We start from the raw sequence: 16,755 nt of genomic DNA, 5'->3' as shown, positions 1-16,755 counted from the left end.
TGGGCTACAGTTTCTATCAGCAGTGGGGCGCCTACCAATCTAGAGGGTCCTGACCCCGAACAGGTTGGCCTCTTGCACCTCTTCTGATCTTTTTGCAACCATGGGTTTGCCACTCCCACCCTGAGGACCTGATGGAAAGCCCTCCACCTTAATTCCCATAAACTAAAGGGAATTCTCTTCTTGCTAAAGTCACTGTGCACCACCTCCTCCTGCAAGAGGTACGCAGAACGGTGCGTCTTACTTTGCTGTTTCTCTTGGTGAGGCCTCATGATAAACTCCTGTACTGTCGTTTCATACACGTAACGCTTGAGTTGTTTCCCTTCCAGCCCGCTGGTTTTATAAGGCTTGGCCGAGAGCCCCATCTCCTTCATCAGAGTCACCACCTCCCTCATGTACTCCTGCAAAGATCGTTTTATCGCCTGAGTGAGTACGTATCCCGTCTCTTCTTTCACCCACCATTTCTGTCCCCAGGTCGTCTTTTCCCAAATGTCTCCGAATTGGGCCCATACAGATGCAAAGGCTCCCCCTTCCTGCGGCCTCTGCCTCCATTTTGCCCAGGTGCCAAAGTTATAGGAGACAAAGGTCGCCAAGAACAAAGGTCCCAGGGCCCAAACCCCTAGTCCTCCGTCTTTCACTTTCTTATATGCCATCGTTCGGGCAAGAGGGAAGAAGGCAGTGCCCCACAAGAAAACAAAAAACCCAGTGGGTAACCTTGTCCACCACCACATTTTATGCAGCAGCAGTTTAATCCATTTGCGTGCCTGCTTGTGTGGACACTGTGTGTGCGAAGGCTGGAAACGGGCTTGAGTGCCACCCTGTTACTTGACAATTTGCAGTGAGTCTTCCTGGGGCCTCCATTTTTTCCCCACCTTGCCAACCACCTGCCCTGCCCATTGTGCAGACCACACAATGCAGGCTATGTAGTACATTTTACCACACGCCTCTCCTGGGCTGCTGGAAGCAGAGGCGGTAGGACCATCGGGCAGGAGTTTGTGGGGCTGCTGGATCCCCTGCCCACAGCTCAGGGGCTGAGGAAGGGGATTGCCCAGGGAAAGTCATTCTTGATGTCTTCTCCACAATCCCTCTGAAAGCCTCTGATGACAGGTGGATGTAGTGGAGGACTGAACCATCCAAACAGCAATGAGGAACCTGCCCACCCACCCCATACTGATGATTCAGAGGCAAGAAATTGTGTGTGGCATTGATGGAAAAGAGGCAGACAGAGAAAGGTGGAGCACAAGGAGGCACTACAGAGTTATTTCGACATTCTGAACTGGCAATCATTGATAAACCAAGGGCATCTTCAGTTATAGATTGGTTGGGCTAAGCAACAGCAGTGTGCCAAGGACCTCCTAGTGAGTATCATGCGCAACCCACACCTCCTATTCCGATGCAAAAAAGAAGGGGTTAATTGGAGAGGAGAGGGGGAAGGACAACAGGAAGAGGCTCCACATCCCTCCCTGTTTTTCTTTCTGTTCCCTTTTTCCAGCCACCTCAGTAGTCAGGGTCCCGCATCCCCTGCACAACAGGAAGCAGGTGACCAAAAGGCCATGTTTGGCCCATGGCCAGCAGCCCTCTCCCCACCCACTGAGGCGAGCACAGCAACTGCCCCGCATGGCACCCCGGGCTTGATACATCACCAGATCCCAAAGCAGGAGAAGAGGAACAAAGAAGGGAAGTTACTTGTTATTGTACATGCTGTGGCTTCCCCTGCTATGCAAGCTGACAGCGGCTGCCATCAGAACTCTACCGGCAACCTCTCCATTTTTTTCATCAGTCAAGATGTGATAAAAGCTACAAGGAGAGGAGGAGAGGAACTACATGTACCTCTGAGTTCCCTTGGAGGAAGGGAGGTATAAAAATGTGAAAAATAAATAAATAAAAACAGGAACAAACTTTCCCTGTCTGGGGCTAGAGCTTGTAAGGCTATGGCCCCCTTGGCTGCTCACTTCCGTCCTGCCAAAACTGTCTTGCCAACACTGTCTTTAGCACCACCACCCACTGCCTTGGCTTTTAAGGCCACCAACTATGAAAGCTGCTGTAGAAAAAGGAGAGAGAGAGAGAAAGAGAGCTATGAATCAGGACTGAAATCCTTAGTTCAAATCATGCCTCTTCTATGAATTCCCATTAGGTGGTCTTAAGCAAGACATTCCCTTGCAGCCTCAGTTCCTCAGCTGGGATAATAATAGTGACTCACTTTATAGGGTGGTTGCAAGAGGTGCACTTCAAGATGTGAAGTGCTTTGAACACTTGAAAAGCACTGTTTTTCTGTCTTTAGCCATGTTTCTTGCCCAGCCTCCTTAGAACTACATCCTCTCTCCACCAATAGCCTCTCCTCCTCCTAATTATTGCGGAGCAGTGGTTCTCACACATTTAGCACCAGGACCCACTTTTTAGAATGAGAATCTGTCAGGACCCACTGGAAGTGAAGTGAACTGGGTCTGTAAGGAAGGACATGACCAGAAGTGACATCATCAAGTAGGACAATGTTAGGCTGCAATCCTACCTACGATTACCCAGGAGTAAGTCCCATTGACCACCAATTTTAAAAGAATATATGTAGTAACTTGTTAAAAGTACAGGTCTGTAACATTTCCCCCAATGCAGTCACATACCATGGTAGCATCGAGTCTAATATATTAAAAATAAAATATTGAAATGAATGGGGACCCACTTGAAATTGGCTGGTGACCCACAGCTTGAGAAACACTGTTGTGGAGGGTTCTTCAGAGTTCCCCCGATCAGCCCCTTCTTGCTTCCCCAAACAACTCTTCCCCACTTTCTCTTTCAGCTATTTCCAGCTTCAGCCTCCTTGCTTTTGGGCTCCTGGAACCTCTAGGCCACAAACTCCCAGCCCTTTTCCCCAGTTCTCAGCAAACCCTTGCGTGTGGTTCAAATGCCAGATACCTGTCCCTTGCTTTCCTCATAACTGGCTGAATGGAAACTGCTTTGGCCACTGAGGAACAATCCCAGTCATCATATCTGTGCCATGTCAAGAGTTTCAGCCCTGCAAATACGGTGCAATAAAATTGGGGTGGGGGGGGGAGCATAGTGATTTATTTTCAATGTGTGAACTTCAAGATGAAAGGGGGGGGGAATCTAAATGGTAGTCCAGAATAGAGTAAATGTGGCCATGTTGTTTAGATTAAAAAAAGAATTGGAAGGGGCACTATCAAGTCTTGGGTTGTTTCTTTGTAGTACTGTAGTTGTTGCATGCAAATTGATGGCAACAGGCTCTTTGCTGACATCAAGTGGCCAAAAAGGAGAATGCCACCACCACATCACTCTGCTGCAAATTGTACATGCACATAGTGAGGTGCCTGTTTCCTACATGCAAATGCACATTGCTTACCGTGTTTCCCCAAAAATAAGACCTACCTCAAAAATAAGACCTAGTTGTGATCAGGGCTGGGGGGGGGGGCGAGACAGAAGGGGTCCTCAGGGAGGGGCGGGTGGACAACATGACCAGGAATGCTGCACTCCCGTGTGCACCACCTAGAAAGCGCCTGCTGTGCTGCCTTGGGCAGAGGACACTGATGAGGCTGAGGCAGGAGGCAGGAAGCAGTAAGCAAGGCAACCCTGCCTACCCAGCTCTGAGGCTCTCCGCACCTTCCAGGGAGTAAGTCCCATTAACTATAAAGGGACTGACTTCTGAGTAGGCAGGCATCCTCCTGGGCGCTGAGGGGACACTTTTGTATGGTATATTTTTGTACATGGATAAATGTAGACTGTTGTACATTAAAAATATACCTACCCCAAAAATAAGACCTAGTGTGTTTTTTTGAGTCAAAAAAAATAAGACAGTGTCTTATTTTCAGGGAAACACGGTACTTGCAGTTCAGCAAGGTTTGCAGTGGTGGTGGTGTTCCTCATAGATGCAGGAACTGAGGCTTCCTGTTGATCAGGGGTGTGTGTGTGTGTGTGTGTGTGTGCGCGCGCGCATGTACACAACTAGATTGTGGGTAAAAACTGCACAAGTTTTGTGTGAAAAGCCAACAGAGAGGACTCTTATGCTTTGCATAAGGTCTCAGGTTCAACAGCAGCCTCTCCAAATGGAAGGGTCTCAGTTTGGGATGGGCCTTTTCTTGAGACGAAGCTCTCGACAGAGTAGGTGGTTCTGGGCTAGACAGGGCAATATGGTTTGACTGAGGGCCAAGCTAGATTATCTGTGAGCAGATAAAATGGTATGTGCACAGAGATGAAGGGGCCCTACCCATGGTTTGTTGGTCAGTTTGAAGCACTAAGAATGGAGCTTCTCCTGTGTAAGCCTCCTTGGGGAAAAGCAAGAATTCACTGGGTAGCCCTCTTGCCCTTTGCCCATTCATTTCAACAAGTTTTAGTGCAGTTATTTTCAACCACCCTGTTGTGGAACGTTGGTGTACCACTGCAAGTGCGCTGCAGGAGTTTGGGGGTGTGCGTCATAAATTAGTATGGCCCGTGGGGGGGGGGGTGAGCCCCTGGCTGGAATGCAGTGTGCCTTGTCAATTGTCAAAAAACAGATGGCATGCCTTGACAATTTTAGCACCTACTCAGCGTGCCATAAGATGAAAAAGGCTGAAAATTGTTGCTGTATTAGTTTTATACCATGCCCATTAGTGAGAGGAAATGCTGTTTGCCCCTTCCACCAATACGGCTTGGACCAGGCCTTCATAATTAAATACAGCAGAAGAAAGACTATTGCAAAAAGGCTAAAAACATGAAAAAATAGAACGCTGTTACTACTTCTGTTTCTTAGCATTCCTTTTAGCATTAAAAAGTTTTTAGCATGAAAAACTGGTGTATGCTGCGAACATGCACATAGACAGAGACAACAGTATTACCTTGGGCACATGTATAGTTTGCAAGGCAGTCGTGTAGCAAAACCCTGTGGTGAGAGAGCAACTGTCTAAAGCAGCCATTTTCGACCACTGTGCCATGGCACATTGGTGTGCCGCAAGTGGTCCACAAGTGTGCCACAGGAATTTGGGGGAAGGTCATTTAGTAGTAGGGCCAATGGGAGCTGTGTACCTCTCCCCCCCCCCCCACTGGCAGCATGGTGTGCCTTGTCACTTGTCAAAAAAACCTGGTGGTGTGCCTTGTCAGTGTGCCCGGAGATGGAAAAGATTCAAAATCACTGGTCTAAGAGCTCCAAATGTTCTGCGCCTAAGGATGATTGCAAACATCACTTCAGATACTTAAATGGGAAGTGCTTGCAAAAATTAGAAACACCTGGCATGACACACAGCCTGGGCTCTGCCCAGAGAGAACACTTGAGCATAACACGTGTGAGGGCAAGCACAAGAGCAAGCTACTGGGACCAGCTGAATGGTTCCTGGTTTGAATCTAATCCCTGCCACCAGTTTTCCTGCTTTTGTGTTTATGAAAGCTCAGGCTGCAGTGCATTTGTTTGACATTTAGGGTGCCACAGGACTATTTGCTATCCTCTATAAAGGCGCCCAAGGGATATGCCTTTAACTTCTTGATCCACACTAATGAGATTCATCTGCTCCCTCTCATCACAGCCAGATCCAATTAGCCTGGTGAACTCTCTCTCTCTGGCAGTTCAGGTTCAGATGGACAATCTGAACACTTAAACTATACCTCCTTCCCAAGGCAAGCACAATCTCCCCCTTCGTCTTCAGTCTTGTCCCTGCCCTACTCCTCAAGTCAGCAGTTTTGAAAGCCTTACCCCGACTTCGGGACCATGGTAAGTAGTTGTGGGGGCAGGGCAGGTGCCCAAATGGCACTGCAATGATTGCAGGCACCCAGGGGCTTTTTTTTTTCCCCACTTGCCTGGAGGGCAGCATTGTTCTCCTGCAGCATGTGGGATGGAGCTTACAGCCCTCTCAGATATCCACAACACAGCTGTAAGCAGTGTATATCTCCAATCAAAAGCTACTTCTGGTTTTCATGTGAAAACCAGAAGCAGCTTAGCAGCACTGAGAACAGTGGGTGGGTGTGATTCCCCCCCCCCCAACTCTGCAGGAGGCTGGTGCTGCCCTCCAGATGAGTTAAAAAAAGCCCCCGGCCCCTATGGCACTATTGCACAGTCAGGGCACCCATTTCTGGGCCATTTCCCTTAAGGGGGAATGGCCCTTTTCCAGGTCCCTTGGCGCAGAGGTTCTCAAAATTAGAGGGAGCTTTACTCACTAAGTTCTTGCAGGGGAGGGGCTAGGGACTAAGGGGGGCCAGGGAGGGTGCTTTGCACTCATGTTATGTAGGCAGGGCTGCAGCAGACTGCAGGAGGTGCGGGGAGCCCTGCGCAGGGCACCCCGAGGCTTGGAATGTTTGCTAGAAGCAGGAGCAAAGCACCTCCTGCAAAACAGAAGTGCTTTGCACCCACTTTTAGCGAACGTTCCAAGCCTCTGCCTGCTGCAGCCCTGTCTTCTTGAAGTGCAAAGCACCCCCTCACCCCCCTTAGTGACGTGTCCCTCCCCTTCCCTTCCCCCGCCCCTTAAAGGGACAGGGGAAGTGTTACACAAACTGGTGGGTCACGACACACCAGTTTGGGAACCACTGCCCCAAGTAATTGCATCTCCTCCAATTCTAGTGGCAATAACTTACTTCGGTTTTACCGATACACACACACTGTGACTGTTTCCTTCCTTTAATTATAATTACCCTCAAGATTAGCTGCTGTTTGCAATTTTGTTTTCCTCTCCTTGCCTGAAACAGCCGCCATGAAGCCATCTCCTTCTTCTTAAGGCCCACTTCTTTCTGAGCTTGCTTTGCTTCTCTTCTTCTGCTGCCCCTCTGTGGGGCTGCCTGTGTACAGAATCCAAGAGCCCACCCTGTCTGGCATGTAATCTTTAGTCTGATGACTGCAAAGCTTCCCCCACAAGAGAGATTTGCCTCAGATAAGATATAGACACCCTGCCACCACTTCTGTGCTGGGCTCGGATAAGCACCTTGTCCTTGGGACTGAGAAAGCTAGTGTGGGAAGTGCAATAGAAACCACAGGGAGGATGATTCCCAGTGCTCCTGGTTTCTACTGCCCTTCATGGCTCTTGCCAAATGACCAGCAGAAGATGACCAATGTGTATGAAAATATGCAGGTGTGTAAATGAATACAAATTAAACCAAAACAATAGATCCCTTTGTGCAGAATCACCTTGTGTGCACATAAGGTACAGCCAGTACAGAAACAACACAATGTTACTGATCCCCAAAGCACATCAGGAGGACACAATCAGGATTAGGTTTGTGGTTGAGATAGAGGACAAAAGTCTTTTTGGTGCCCCCCCCCATTTTGCCATTTCATGTCCCTAAACACAGAGCCATGTTGTATGTTCATCCCATGTAGCTAGGCCCCAAAGTGCTTCGTTGTTTTATACATGTGCACTGTTGAGTAAATGGTGACTTCTCTCCCTCCTAGCAAGAGCATACTTCTAAGTGACAGAGAGCAGAGGCAGCCTAGAAACATGGGAGACAGATTTAACCTGCAAGGTACAACCAGGCAACGCTTGGTGACACTTGGTGTTGAAAGGTAGAGACTAGATGGGAAGGAACTGTAGGGAAATTTGGCAAGGAAAACTTCTTCAGATGGACCCCCATAACGTCAGCAATAACACAGGCCAACACACAGTTCGTGCTCTTAAAAGTTAAGACTTCTTCCTGGTTATGTTTGGGGTGCTGATTCCAAAAATGGCATCAGTTTGCCCTATCATGACTAATTTTGGAGAATGGTTCAAACAATTTCCTCATAAGGAAGCCTTCACCGTGGCTTCCGCACAAGGAAGCTGCTTGAACCATTCACTACCAAGGCTATACCATATCCCCAAACTAGATGTGATAGGGCAAAACTGATGCCATTTTTGGAATCAGCACCCTAAATTCATATAAAACCACCATAAATTTTGAAGTTTTGACTCAATTTCTGTGGATAAAAGCAGGGGTTCTATATCCTATGTAAAAACCACTTGTGAACAGTACACAAGGTAACCCCCTCCCCTTTTGCCACCTTCTTCCTGGCAAAGACAACTTGTGCCTTAAGCAATTGCATGAAAGGCAGAAATCTCAAGATATGAAACTTCTACCCTAGATAACCTCCATGTTTATGAAAGTTGTACCTATTGAACTTCTACCTGCAATGCATTTCTTGAATACTCAAGAGGTCTGCCAGCCCAAAATAGTCACACACCTCTTCCCTTTACTGATCCACAGGAAGGAAGCCAGGGACTAAACATACTGCAATGTCTGAGGTGATGGTATACAAAAATATAAAAAATATAATCCAGCTTTTCAGGATACCATCTATGATCATGTTCCAAAGGAGGCAGTGTCTTCCACCTTGCAGAGGACTCTTTTATAGCTCCAGCCACAGTAAACGTATGTTCTGGGGGGGTTCCGTAAGGTCCTCAGAAATAATTTTTTCCATGCAGGATTGCACTTACGAACTGTACCTGTTTTGAACATTGGTAATCAGCCCTTCAACTTCAAATAACTTAGAAAGGCCTTATTTCATTCCCTGCCATTTCAACCCTAATGTCTCTTGTTCGGTAACAAACAGCATATACTGTAGAAATGGTGCACTCTCTTGCTTATGAGTCTCCTTTTAAATATTTAAACAATGCCAGCTTCTCCTCTCCCCCTTTGGCTTCTTGCCCCCAGGCTAAACACATGCAGCATCTTCAGCTAGTCCTCAAAGGGCTTGCTTTTAAGTTGATTGGCTCAAAGTAGTTGAATTCAAGCTTCATCAGGCAGTGGTTGCTCCACTAAATCCAAAGAACAAGAGACACTAAACAGGTAAAGAGATGATCCCTTATTGACCCAATTTCAGTGAGTTTTTTAAAGGTAGTGCAAGTCTTGGAGTGACACAGAATCCTTCACCAGGCAAAATAGGAATGGAGCAGAATTTCTCAATACAAGAATTCTTTTGCTAAAATCCTTCTAGCCCAGCCCAAACCATATGTACCAGGATATTCTACAAATAGGGCATGATCAAGAGGATATTCTATCTCTAGCAATGGAGGTTTGATTTTGGCAACTTATAGACCTCTGCTCCAGAAATTCAGCTAATTCTTTGATTGAAACTATCTAATCTACTTCCTTGTTTGTGGACATACATTGTGTACATTACATATCTGGTGAAAAATTATCTTTGTGCTTTTTTCTAAGATAATTCTTTACTCTCTATTTTGCTTTCAATTCCTTTCCTAACAAGCCCTTATGTTGAATTTGCTTTTCCACTGCCAAAGGCAGACAACAAGTTGCTATTGTCTACAAACTTTTCACTATTAGCCCAAGACCTCTTTATATGCTAGTTGCAGCCAATTCAGATCTATCCGTGAAAACCAGTCTTTCTGACCAGGATGCACCATTGGATGTATGGATCCCAAACTGGCAGTTCCCCTACTGAATACATAGCAGGGATTGTCCTGTCCTTTTACATTGCTGGTGAGTCATTTACTTGAAACAGATGTCTACACATTCTTGTGCCAATTTCAGCTTGTCCAGCAACAGATAACTGTCGTGCCTACTTAGCATCTTCTATCCTTTCCTGCCTGTCATCAGTCTTATTGCACTGTAGTGTCCCAGGACTGGGGGCTCAATCCTCTCTAAATTTCCATTGCTGATGCACAGCAATAGGGTGTGTGCTTCATCCTACAGTGGAAAAGCAGCCATGGAGGCTTCCTCAAGGTAAGGAGATGGTTGTTCCCTTATCTCAGGGCTGCATTGCAACTGTAGCAGTGCTGGAGAGTCGGACAGGATTGGGCCCTGTGATGTACTCTTTCCACTGTTGAGCAGAGTAGTAGTTACATTGGGGGAGGGGGTGCCTGGCAACAATGGCTTAGTTAACCCATTTCTGCCCAGCCCACAGGTATACACATTTGATCCCTGTTGCATATATGCAGTTGGGCAGAAATGGCTTAGGCTTAGTTAGTCTTGACTAAAGAAGTTGGTCATAATTAAGTCTCACTGATTTCAATGGGACTTAATCATATCTAACTAAAACTAGGATCCAACCCAATACGTCTCTCAACAAAACGCAGAACAGCACCAGGTGTTTGCCATAATATATGGTGCTACTTATTCTCTCTCTTAATACTGTATATATGAAATATGAGAATTGCCTTGTAGGGTTGTATCAAGATCCATCTCTACCTGTAACCCATTTTCCAGTTGCGCCCAATCGAATTTCTTTAGGAACCTCAAAACAGGGAATGAAGGTGATGGTCTTCCCAAGCTGTTTGTCCATAGCGTTGGGTAGTGAGAGAGAGAGAGAGAGAGAGAGACTGGTCTCTGTACAAGCAGATCTCACTGAGCTAGGGTGCCTTGTAGCCATCGACTGGCTTTCCCCTTCATGAATAGGTGTACCCCCAGCGCAGCAGGACAACTTAATTTGCTTACAGCAGACAGCCCACCTTATGCCCCAATGCAGGAATTACGGTAGGATTAAACTCACCAGTATCATTTTATATGAAATAACAACAGCTTTATATACATATCTGAGAGGTGTGGAGCACATGCCCTTCAAACTGAGGGAGGAGCTTTTGGAAAAGAAATGTTCTTGCTGACATCCCCCCACCCCCATTTTGCTTAGGTTTTAGATTCTAAAGCCGCTAAAATCTCAACAGAAGTAAAAATTCAATAATAAACTTTGTGTGGAACCCTTCCCACCCCCTCACCAAGATATTCCCTCACCCCCCCCCCATCCTAATACATGTAGGCTTAGAGTTGGTCACAGTTTTGTTTTGTTTAGTGTCTTAAAATTTTTTTAAAAAAAGATCTACAGATAAATCAGGAACATCCCTTGCGGGTGTTTTGAAGCTTCTTGGCCAGGATCCAAAGAACCTTGGAACTAGTTCCATTACCCCAAGGGGGCTTCAGTCTTGTTCTTCTTGAAAACCAACCCCCACCCTCCACTCATGTGGTATGGCAAGTAGTTTGTAATATAGCAAGAGAGCAAGATGTTGTGGGGAGGGGGAGAAGGAAAATCAAGAATTTCATTGGGCTAATATGAGGCCCTACCACTGCCTCTTTCGATCCCCCCAACAAGGGAAGGGGTGCAACACCACCAAGACTGTTCTGTCCAGAAACCAGAAAAGTGGGAAAAGGTGAAGTACCAAGGAAAAGTAAAAAGTCATTGTTCCCCCACCCCACCCCAAACAATTCTGTGGATTACAAAACCTCATTTTTTCTTCTTTCAAAATATTTAAACATGAAGATCAAGATCGGGGGGGGGGGGTTATTGAAAACATGAAGCATAGGAAGTTTTAAAACCTTCCTTCAGAAAATTGGATGCTTTCTGCTCAAAAGAACACATATATCACAGAGCTCACAGCCCTGCCTTGTTTCCCAAATTTTCAGCTGCCAAAAAAGAAAAGGTTGAAAACTGCCAAATTCTAGCTTTGTATCTGAAACTGATCCAGCAAGATCTGTTGTCAATAAAAACCATTACAAACCCAAGGATGCAATCCAGCCATAATTCAGCCCCTTAAACTTGCCCTGATTTTAAAACGGGAGAGTTAAGTACATGCTTTAATAGCTTCCACTGAAATAAATGGGATCTAAAAGCACTCAACTCGACCTGGATCATAACCACATCTTACATCTAAAAAGAAAACTGTGACCAACCCCATACAAGAATATTGACTTTTTTTTCCTGATTTTCTCCTTGCCGACCTCTTTCTAGAAACCCTCCAAATTCCAAACTTTTACAAAGTTTTCTTTTAAAATGTATTTATATATATATTTATAGATATTTATATATATAATATTTCTTCTTTCTTAAATGAATCCTTCCCTCCTTGCTCTATGTGTACTTTATTTTTTTTTTTACCTGAAGTACTAATTTTACTTTTTTATTATTTGCTGGTGACATTTGTAGGCATTTGTGAGTGGACAAGGAGTTGGGGAGGTAGGGGGAAGGAGAGAGAGAGAGGTAACTTTAGGTGGTCAAGTTGAGGATGAAAAGGGGCTTGAGCAATTTAAAAAAAAAAAAACAAACCAAAAAAAAAAACAGAAAACATTACACCCTTTCCCCTGAAACATTTGAAATGCAAACTCAACCGAAAAAAAAAAACACCACTTCATTTTCACTGCAACAAGAAGCAGGCAACCCTTTTGTGGAAGTGTGAATGTGCACACAACAGGGTGAAGAGGACAGTGGGGAGGTGCGTGCCACGTAGGAGGTGAATTTTTCTGTAACCGGTTGCTCTTTTTAAAAACTTTTTTTTAAAGTCTTTGCTCCTAGTTTTGAGCATATGTCCTTCAGATCTACTTGTCGGGTCTGTCTGCAGAATTCAGAACTTCCTGTATATGATCCGTGTCTTCCCTCGAGGGAAAATGGGGTTTTGCTGGAACTGTTGAACAAAAGATAGTGTGCTGGTATGCAAAGGTACATGGATCCCACTCCCTCGGGCCTGACCACGACCTGGGGAGGGAGAACACTTGCAGTGGCATGCAGTCCCACTGCTTCCCCCTCACCCTGACCCCACCCCTGCTCCTCAGATGTTTGTCCAGACATCCCAGGGAACAAAAGACCAAAGTGTGTGGGAGGGGCTCAAGCAGCTTGTCCTGGTGGCCAGCACTTTCATGGCGAATGGGTGGCAGGACTGCTTCTGTTGGAACTCGGCGAGAGGCTGGGGCTGCAGCTGCCAGGAGGTGGGGCTAGGCTGCCTATACGGGAGGGGCCCCCCGTTGGGGCCCCCAAAGTGTCCATGCCCTCAGAGTTCTCCAACATCTCCTGGATGAGTGGAGGCATCGATCCAGGAATCTCCATCTTCAGCGTGATCACTCTTTCAGCACCTTCAGGAGGCAAGACAGACAGGTTAGAGCAGCCATTTTCAACCACTATGCTGTGGCACACTGGTGTGCCGCGAGTGGTCCACAGGTGTGCCACAGGAATTTGGGGGAAGGTCATTTATTAATAGGGCCAATGGAATATGTGAGCCCCCACTGTGTGCCTTGTCAATTGTCCAGAACCTGGTGGTGTGCCTTGACCATTTTAATGCCTTGTCAGTGTGCCGTGAGATGAAAAAGGTTGAAAATCACTGGATTAGAGAGGATGCAGGTCTCTCTGACATCCACCACCTCCCATTGTATACTGGATGCCTAGTACTCCCAAGAAACCTATTTTGAGATTATTTAGGGCTATTTCACACATTACACAATCACAGATCCAGACTATGCTATTGAACGTATGCTTGACAAGATACGTAGTTGTAAATCTCTGGCATGTGTACCAGTGTGATGAAGTGTTTTCAAACTTTGGCTGCATTCATATTTTACATTTTTAGGTGTGCACTTCAGTCTTAAAATATGTACCAAAAAGTGTAATGTGTGAGGTAGTCCTTAATGGAAGGATTTTGTTGAGTTTCACAAATTGCACTCTCTGGATTCAGAAAGGAATTACAGGTTGAGTATCCCTTATCCAGACTGCATGGGGCAGAAAGGTTTCTGGATTTTGGAATAGTTGCATGAATGCTTCCTTTTGCCCTGTTCACTGTTACCCATATGGGTGTTTACTGGTCTCTGACATTTTTCAGCAATGTCTCAAAATGCACAGAGCAGAGAATAGAACTGCACTATATGTGGGAATAGAACATACCTGCACCCGCAGTGTATGTGGGAATGAGCACTTCGAGCATTCGTACAGCAGAAAGTTTAAAAAAAAATCTTGCACAAAAATGTCTAGATTTCAGATGTCTGGATAAAGGGCAATTACCTGTATTGCCCAGTTTCAGCCACATTGTATTTTACTTTAACCCTGTGTCAGTGCTGAAGGCTTAACTTTTCCTATCTGAGGGAAAACGCTCTCATCCTCCCCTTAAATAGCAGTTTCATCCCAACCCATCCTTATATCTGTATTTGGACTCCAGAAGGATTAAAGCTCTCCTATTCCCTGCTGTGGTCCTGATGCGGCTTCTATTTTACTGAACTTTTAAATGTGGGAGGGGCCCTACCGGATCAGGCGAAAAGGTCCATCTAGTTCAGCCTGTTTTCCACAGTAGCCAACAACATATCCCTGAAGAGACCATGAACAGGACATCAAGGCAATAGTCCTTTGTACCCTATAACTGTCTCAATCAATCCATTTCATGCTACCTATTCAGAATGGCTTGTACTACTTTTATTTATATAGTTCTGTTAATAAATGTGGTGCTTAAAAGAGACGCACAGGCAGTCAACTGTACCTTGTGAACAGCATTGGTAATATTTTCATCTTACTCGTCACATAAAATCATCGTGGGCTGGTCCGGATCATGGTTGTCTAACCTGCCCAGTCTTCATGCGATTAGGATGTGAGGCCTATATGAACAACCCATATCCTGTCCACCTCTGGGCTTGACTGGGAGCAGCTGCATAATTGTGGGATGGGGTGAAGGGCGTCATACCAATATCGAAATCAAGTATGACAAATCACACACACACACACACACCCTCCCAAGCAACTTCTCCCAAGCATGCCAGGAGGGGGACACATATCCTAACCCCACAAAGATCAGGCTAGCTCTCCAAAGCAACATTCTAAAACAAAGAACATATGTTTTTTCCCCCCTCTGCACACATTTGTGAACTAGTGTGAAGGGTGGCTTTTTATTTATATAAAATAAATTAGGTTTATTTCATCTTAGATAAATTAGGTTTATCTTATCTTTCCAGTAATTACTTGGAAAACTGAAGGGTACTTTGAAAACATGGGGAGGGGGAATTACCCTCCTTACCTTTAAACAAAAACTTGAGGAAGGTGGCTGTTGAAATTGCAGTATATTGTAAGTTAACTCTCACTACCAAACTGTGATGCATCCTTTGGAATACATGCACCCAACTTTGTCCTGACATTAACCTTCAGAGGCAAAAGGAATTACTCATGTGTGTTGATCTACAGCTGAATTTACGGTAGATACTCACATATAATAGTAAAATTTTTGCCAAGTAATCAAGCTCCAATTCTCACTTAGCCTGATCTCCAGGTCAATCAGAGGGCAGAGCCTTTCCACTCTGAACAGTTTCCTTTCTCAGTTGAGCTGTTGCTCAGCTCAGGCAGGCACCTCATCAGCTGCTATAGTTACTTTCCAGGGACATTCCAACCAAAGTTAACCTTTTATTCTCCTTCCTTCTGCTGTAGCAGCCTGGTTCTGCTTGGCAAATGCTTGCACAGCAGGTCTGTTTTTTGAAACACCAGGATGGGACCCTCCTTCCCAGGCTACAATTCAGTGCACCATTACTTCAGAATAACACCCATGGAAAGCAGTGGGTCTACTTCTGAGTAAAAAGAGTTGCAAATTTCTCATCTCTCTGCTGTGAATTGAATTGCACACTCTCAGTTATGTGTTATGGGTTGTATGTTGAGCTTCTGGTTTAACACACCAGATACCTTAAAGGTGTCTTTGATTCATTGTTCTCCTCATGTCCACCTTAAAGGTGGATTTGATTCATGGATCTCCTGCAGTGGTTCCCAACCTTCTTCACTTGCATATCCCTTGGCAGCCCATTTCCATAAATTGTACCCTTCATATTAGCAAAATGTTTGTAATTAATAATACAAGCCTTCATCTCCTCCATATGAAAGCCCAGACTTCATGTATTCATCACATATTTTCTCTTTTCATCTGTTTGAAGAACAGAAGACTCTGCCTTTGCACTGTTTTGCACCAGAAGTGTGCTGAGAAATTCTGATCACTTTCCATATGTTTTCAATCACTGTTTCATACATGAATTGATGACCAAAAACTATCTATTGGTGGGGCTTTCACAGCCAACTAGCTACCTCCCTTCCTGCCTTGCTAGTCCTTGGAAGGCATTCCTGTCTTGCAAGGCATTCTGGAGCATGACCTGCCTTTTTCTACCATTATTCAATTATTTTCCAAGTACTCTAAAGGTCCTGTTGAGTGTCCCTGGGAGTACATGAATACCAGGTTGGGAACCACTGTTTTACTGGTGTGTTGTTTACAGTGCACTTACTCTGATAGTGCTTACAAAAAGGTGATGAAGACCAGAATTTAAAAAGAATAAAAATGTTTCTTATGATCTTTTGCTATGTTTTTAATAAATTAGAGACTACAGTTCTTAGGTAACAGTTAGTGGTGGGTTATTTTTCAGGATCTGGCCTCAAATAAAATCGGACATAACTATAGTCTGACACCCCCTAAGTTTAATCCCCGACTTATCCGAGGGTCATAGAAAATTCCATGGTTGTTGGCTCAAAACCTTCCCTCGACTTATCTGTGGGGTCGACTTATGGGCGGGTGCCTGCGGTGTGTGGCCATTTCTGTCCATCTTTTCCCAAAACCCTGAATTGTTCCTTTCTGGGCTAGAGGCAGGGTTTCCATATGTAGCAAGGGAATGTTCTAGAGAAGGAACAGCTTAAAAGGAAGAAATAAAAGGTCCTTTCCCTTTCTGCACCTCCAAGACTGAAGCTTACCCTTTGCACTGATACTTCGCAGGTCTGTGATCTTCATCAGCATTTTGGGGAACATATGCGGTTTGCTAGGTCTTCGTTTCCTCACGTAAATTTTCAGGGCCTCCAGTAGTGGCTCCTGCAACTTGTCCACTCGATCTGGCTGTTCCAAATCTTGCCGATCTTGGGGGGGGGGGGGTAGAAGAGCAGAGCATGAATTGGCACAAAAAGGGCTAAACAACACAGGGCAAACACAGCACTTAAAAGATCCCACATTCTGTGTGAAAAGGGAGGTACTTTCCATGAGGCTCAAATGCATACGAAACTTAAGTCTTTAAAATGCTTTAGTTCATGAACTGCATTTTTATCACGCCTTCCTCTAAGGCGCTCAGAGTAGCATGCAAAATTCTCTCTACTCCCTTTTATTCTTA

General features: G+C 45.2%; 2 protein-coding genes across 3 annotated transcripts in view; one reads left to right on the top strand and one right to left on the bottom strand.

Annotated features, from left to right (window-relative positions):
• Positions 1–16,755, top strand: part of GJD3 (gap junction protein delta 3) — a 44,019-nt gene that overhangs the window by 16,371 nt on the left and 10,893 nt on the right. The gene's annotated exons all lie outside the window — the stretch shown is intronic.
• RARA (retinoic acid receptor alpha) overlaps positions 10,301–16,755 on the bottom strand; it is a 161,281-nt gene continuing 154,826 nt past the window's right edge. The window contains exons 7-8 of one of the 2 annotated variants that reach the window (XM_066627268.1): positions 16,349–16,507; positions 10,301–12,729 (exon numbers count right to left, since the gene is read on the bottom strand). In XM_066627268.1, coding sequence (XP_066483365.1) covers positions 12,515–12,729; positions 16,349–16,507 — 374 coding nt within the window. In that variant the 3' untranslated portion in view covers positions 10,301–12,514. The remainder of the gene's footprint in view (positions 12,730–16,348; positions 16,508–16,755) is intronic. The other variant, XM_066627267.1, reaches the window with a different exon arrangement.

This window comes from Tiliqua scincoides, chromosome 5, assembly GCF_035046505.1.
Source record: "Tiliqua scincoides isolate rTilSci1 chromosome 5, rTilSci1.hap2, whole genome shotgun sequence".
Taxonomy (NCBI): domain Eukaryota; kingdom Metazoa; phylum Chordata; class Lepidosauria; order Squamata; family Scincidae; genus Tiliqua; species Tiliqua scincoides.
The sequence above is the reverse complement of the archived record's forward strand: the minus strand, read 5'-3'. Positions and strand labels throughout refer to the sequence as shown.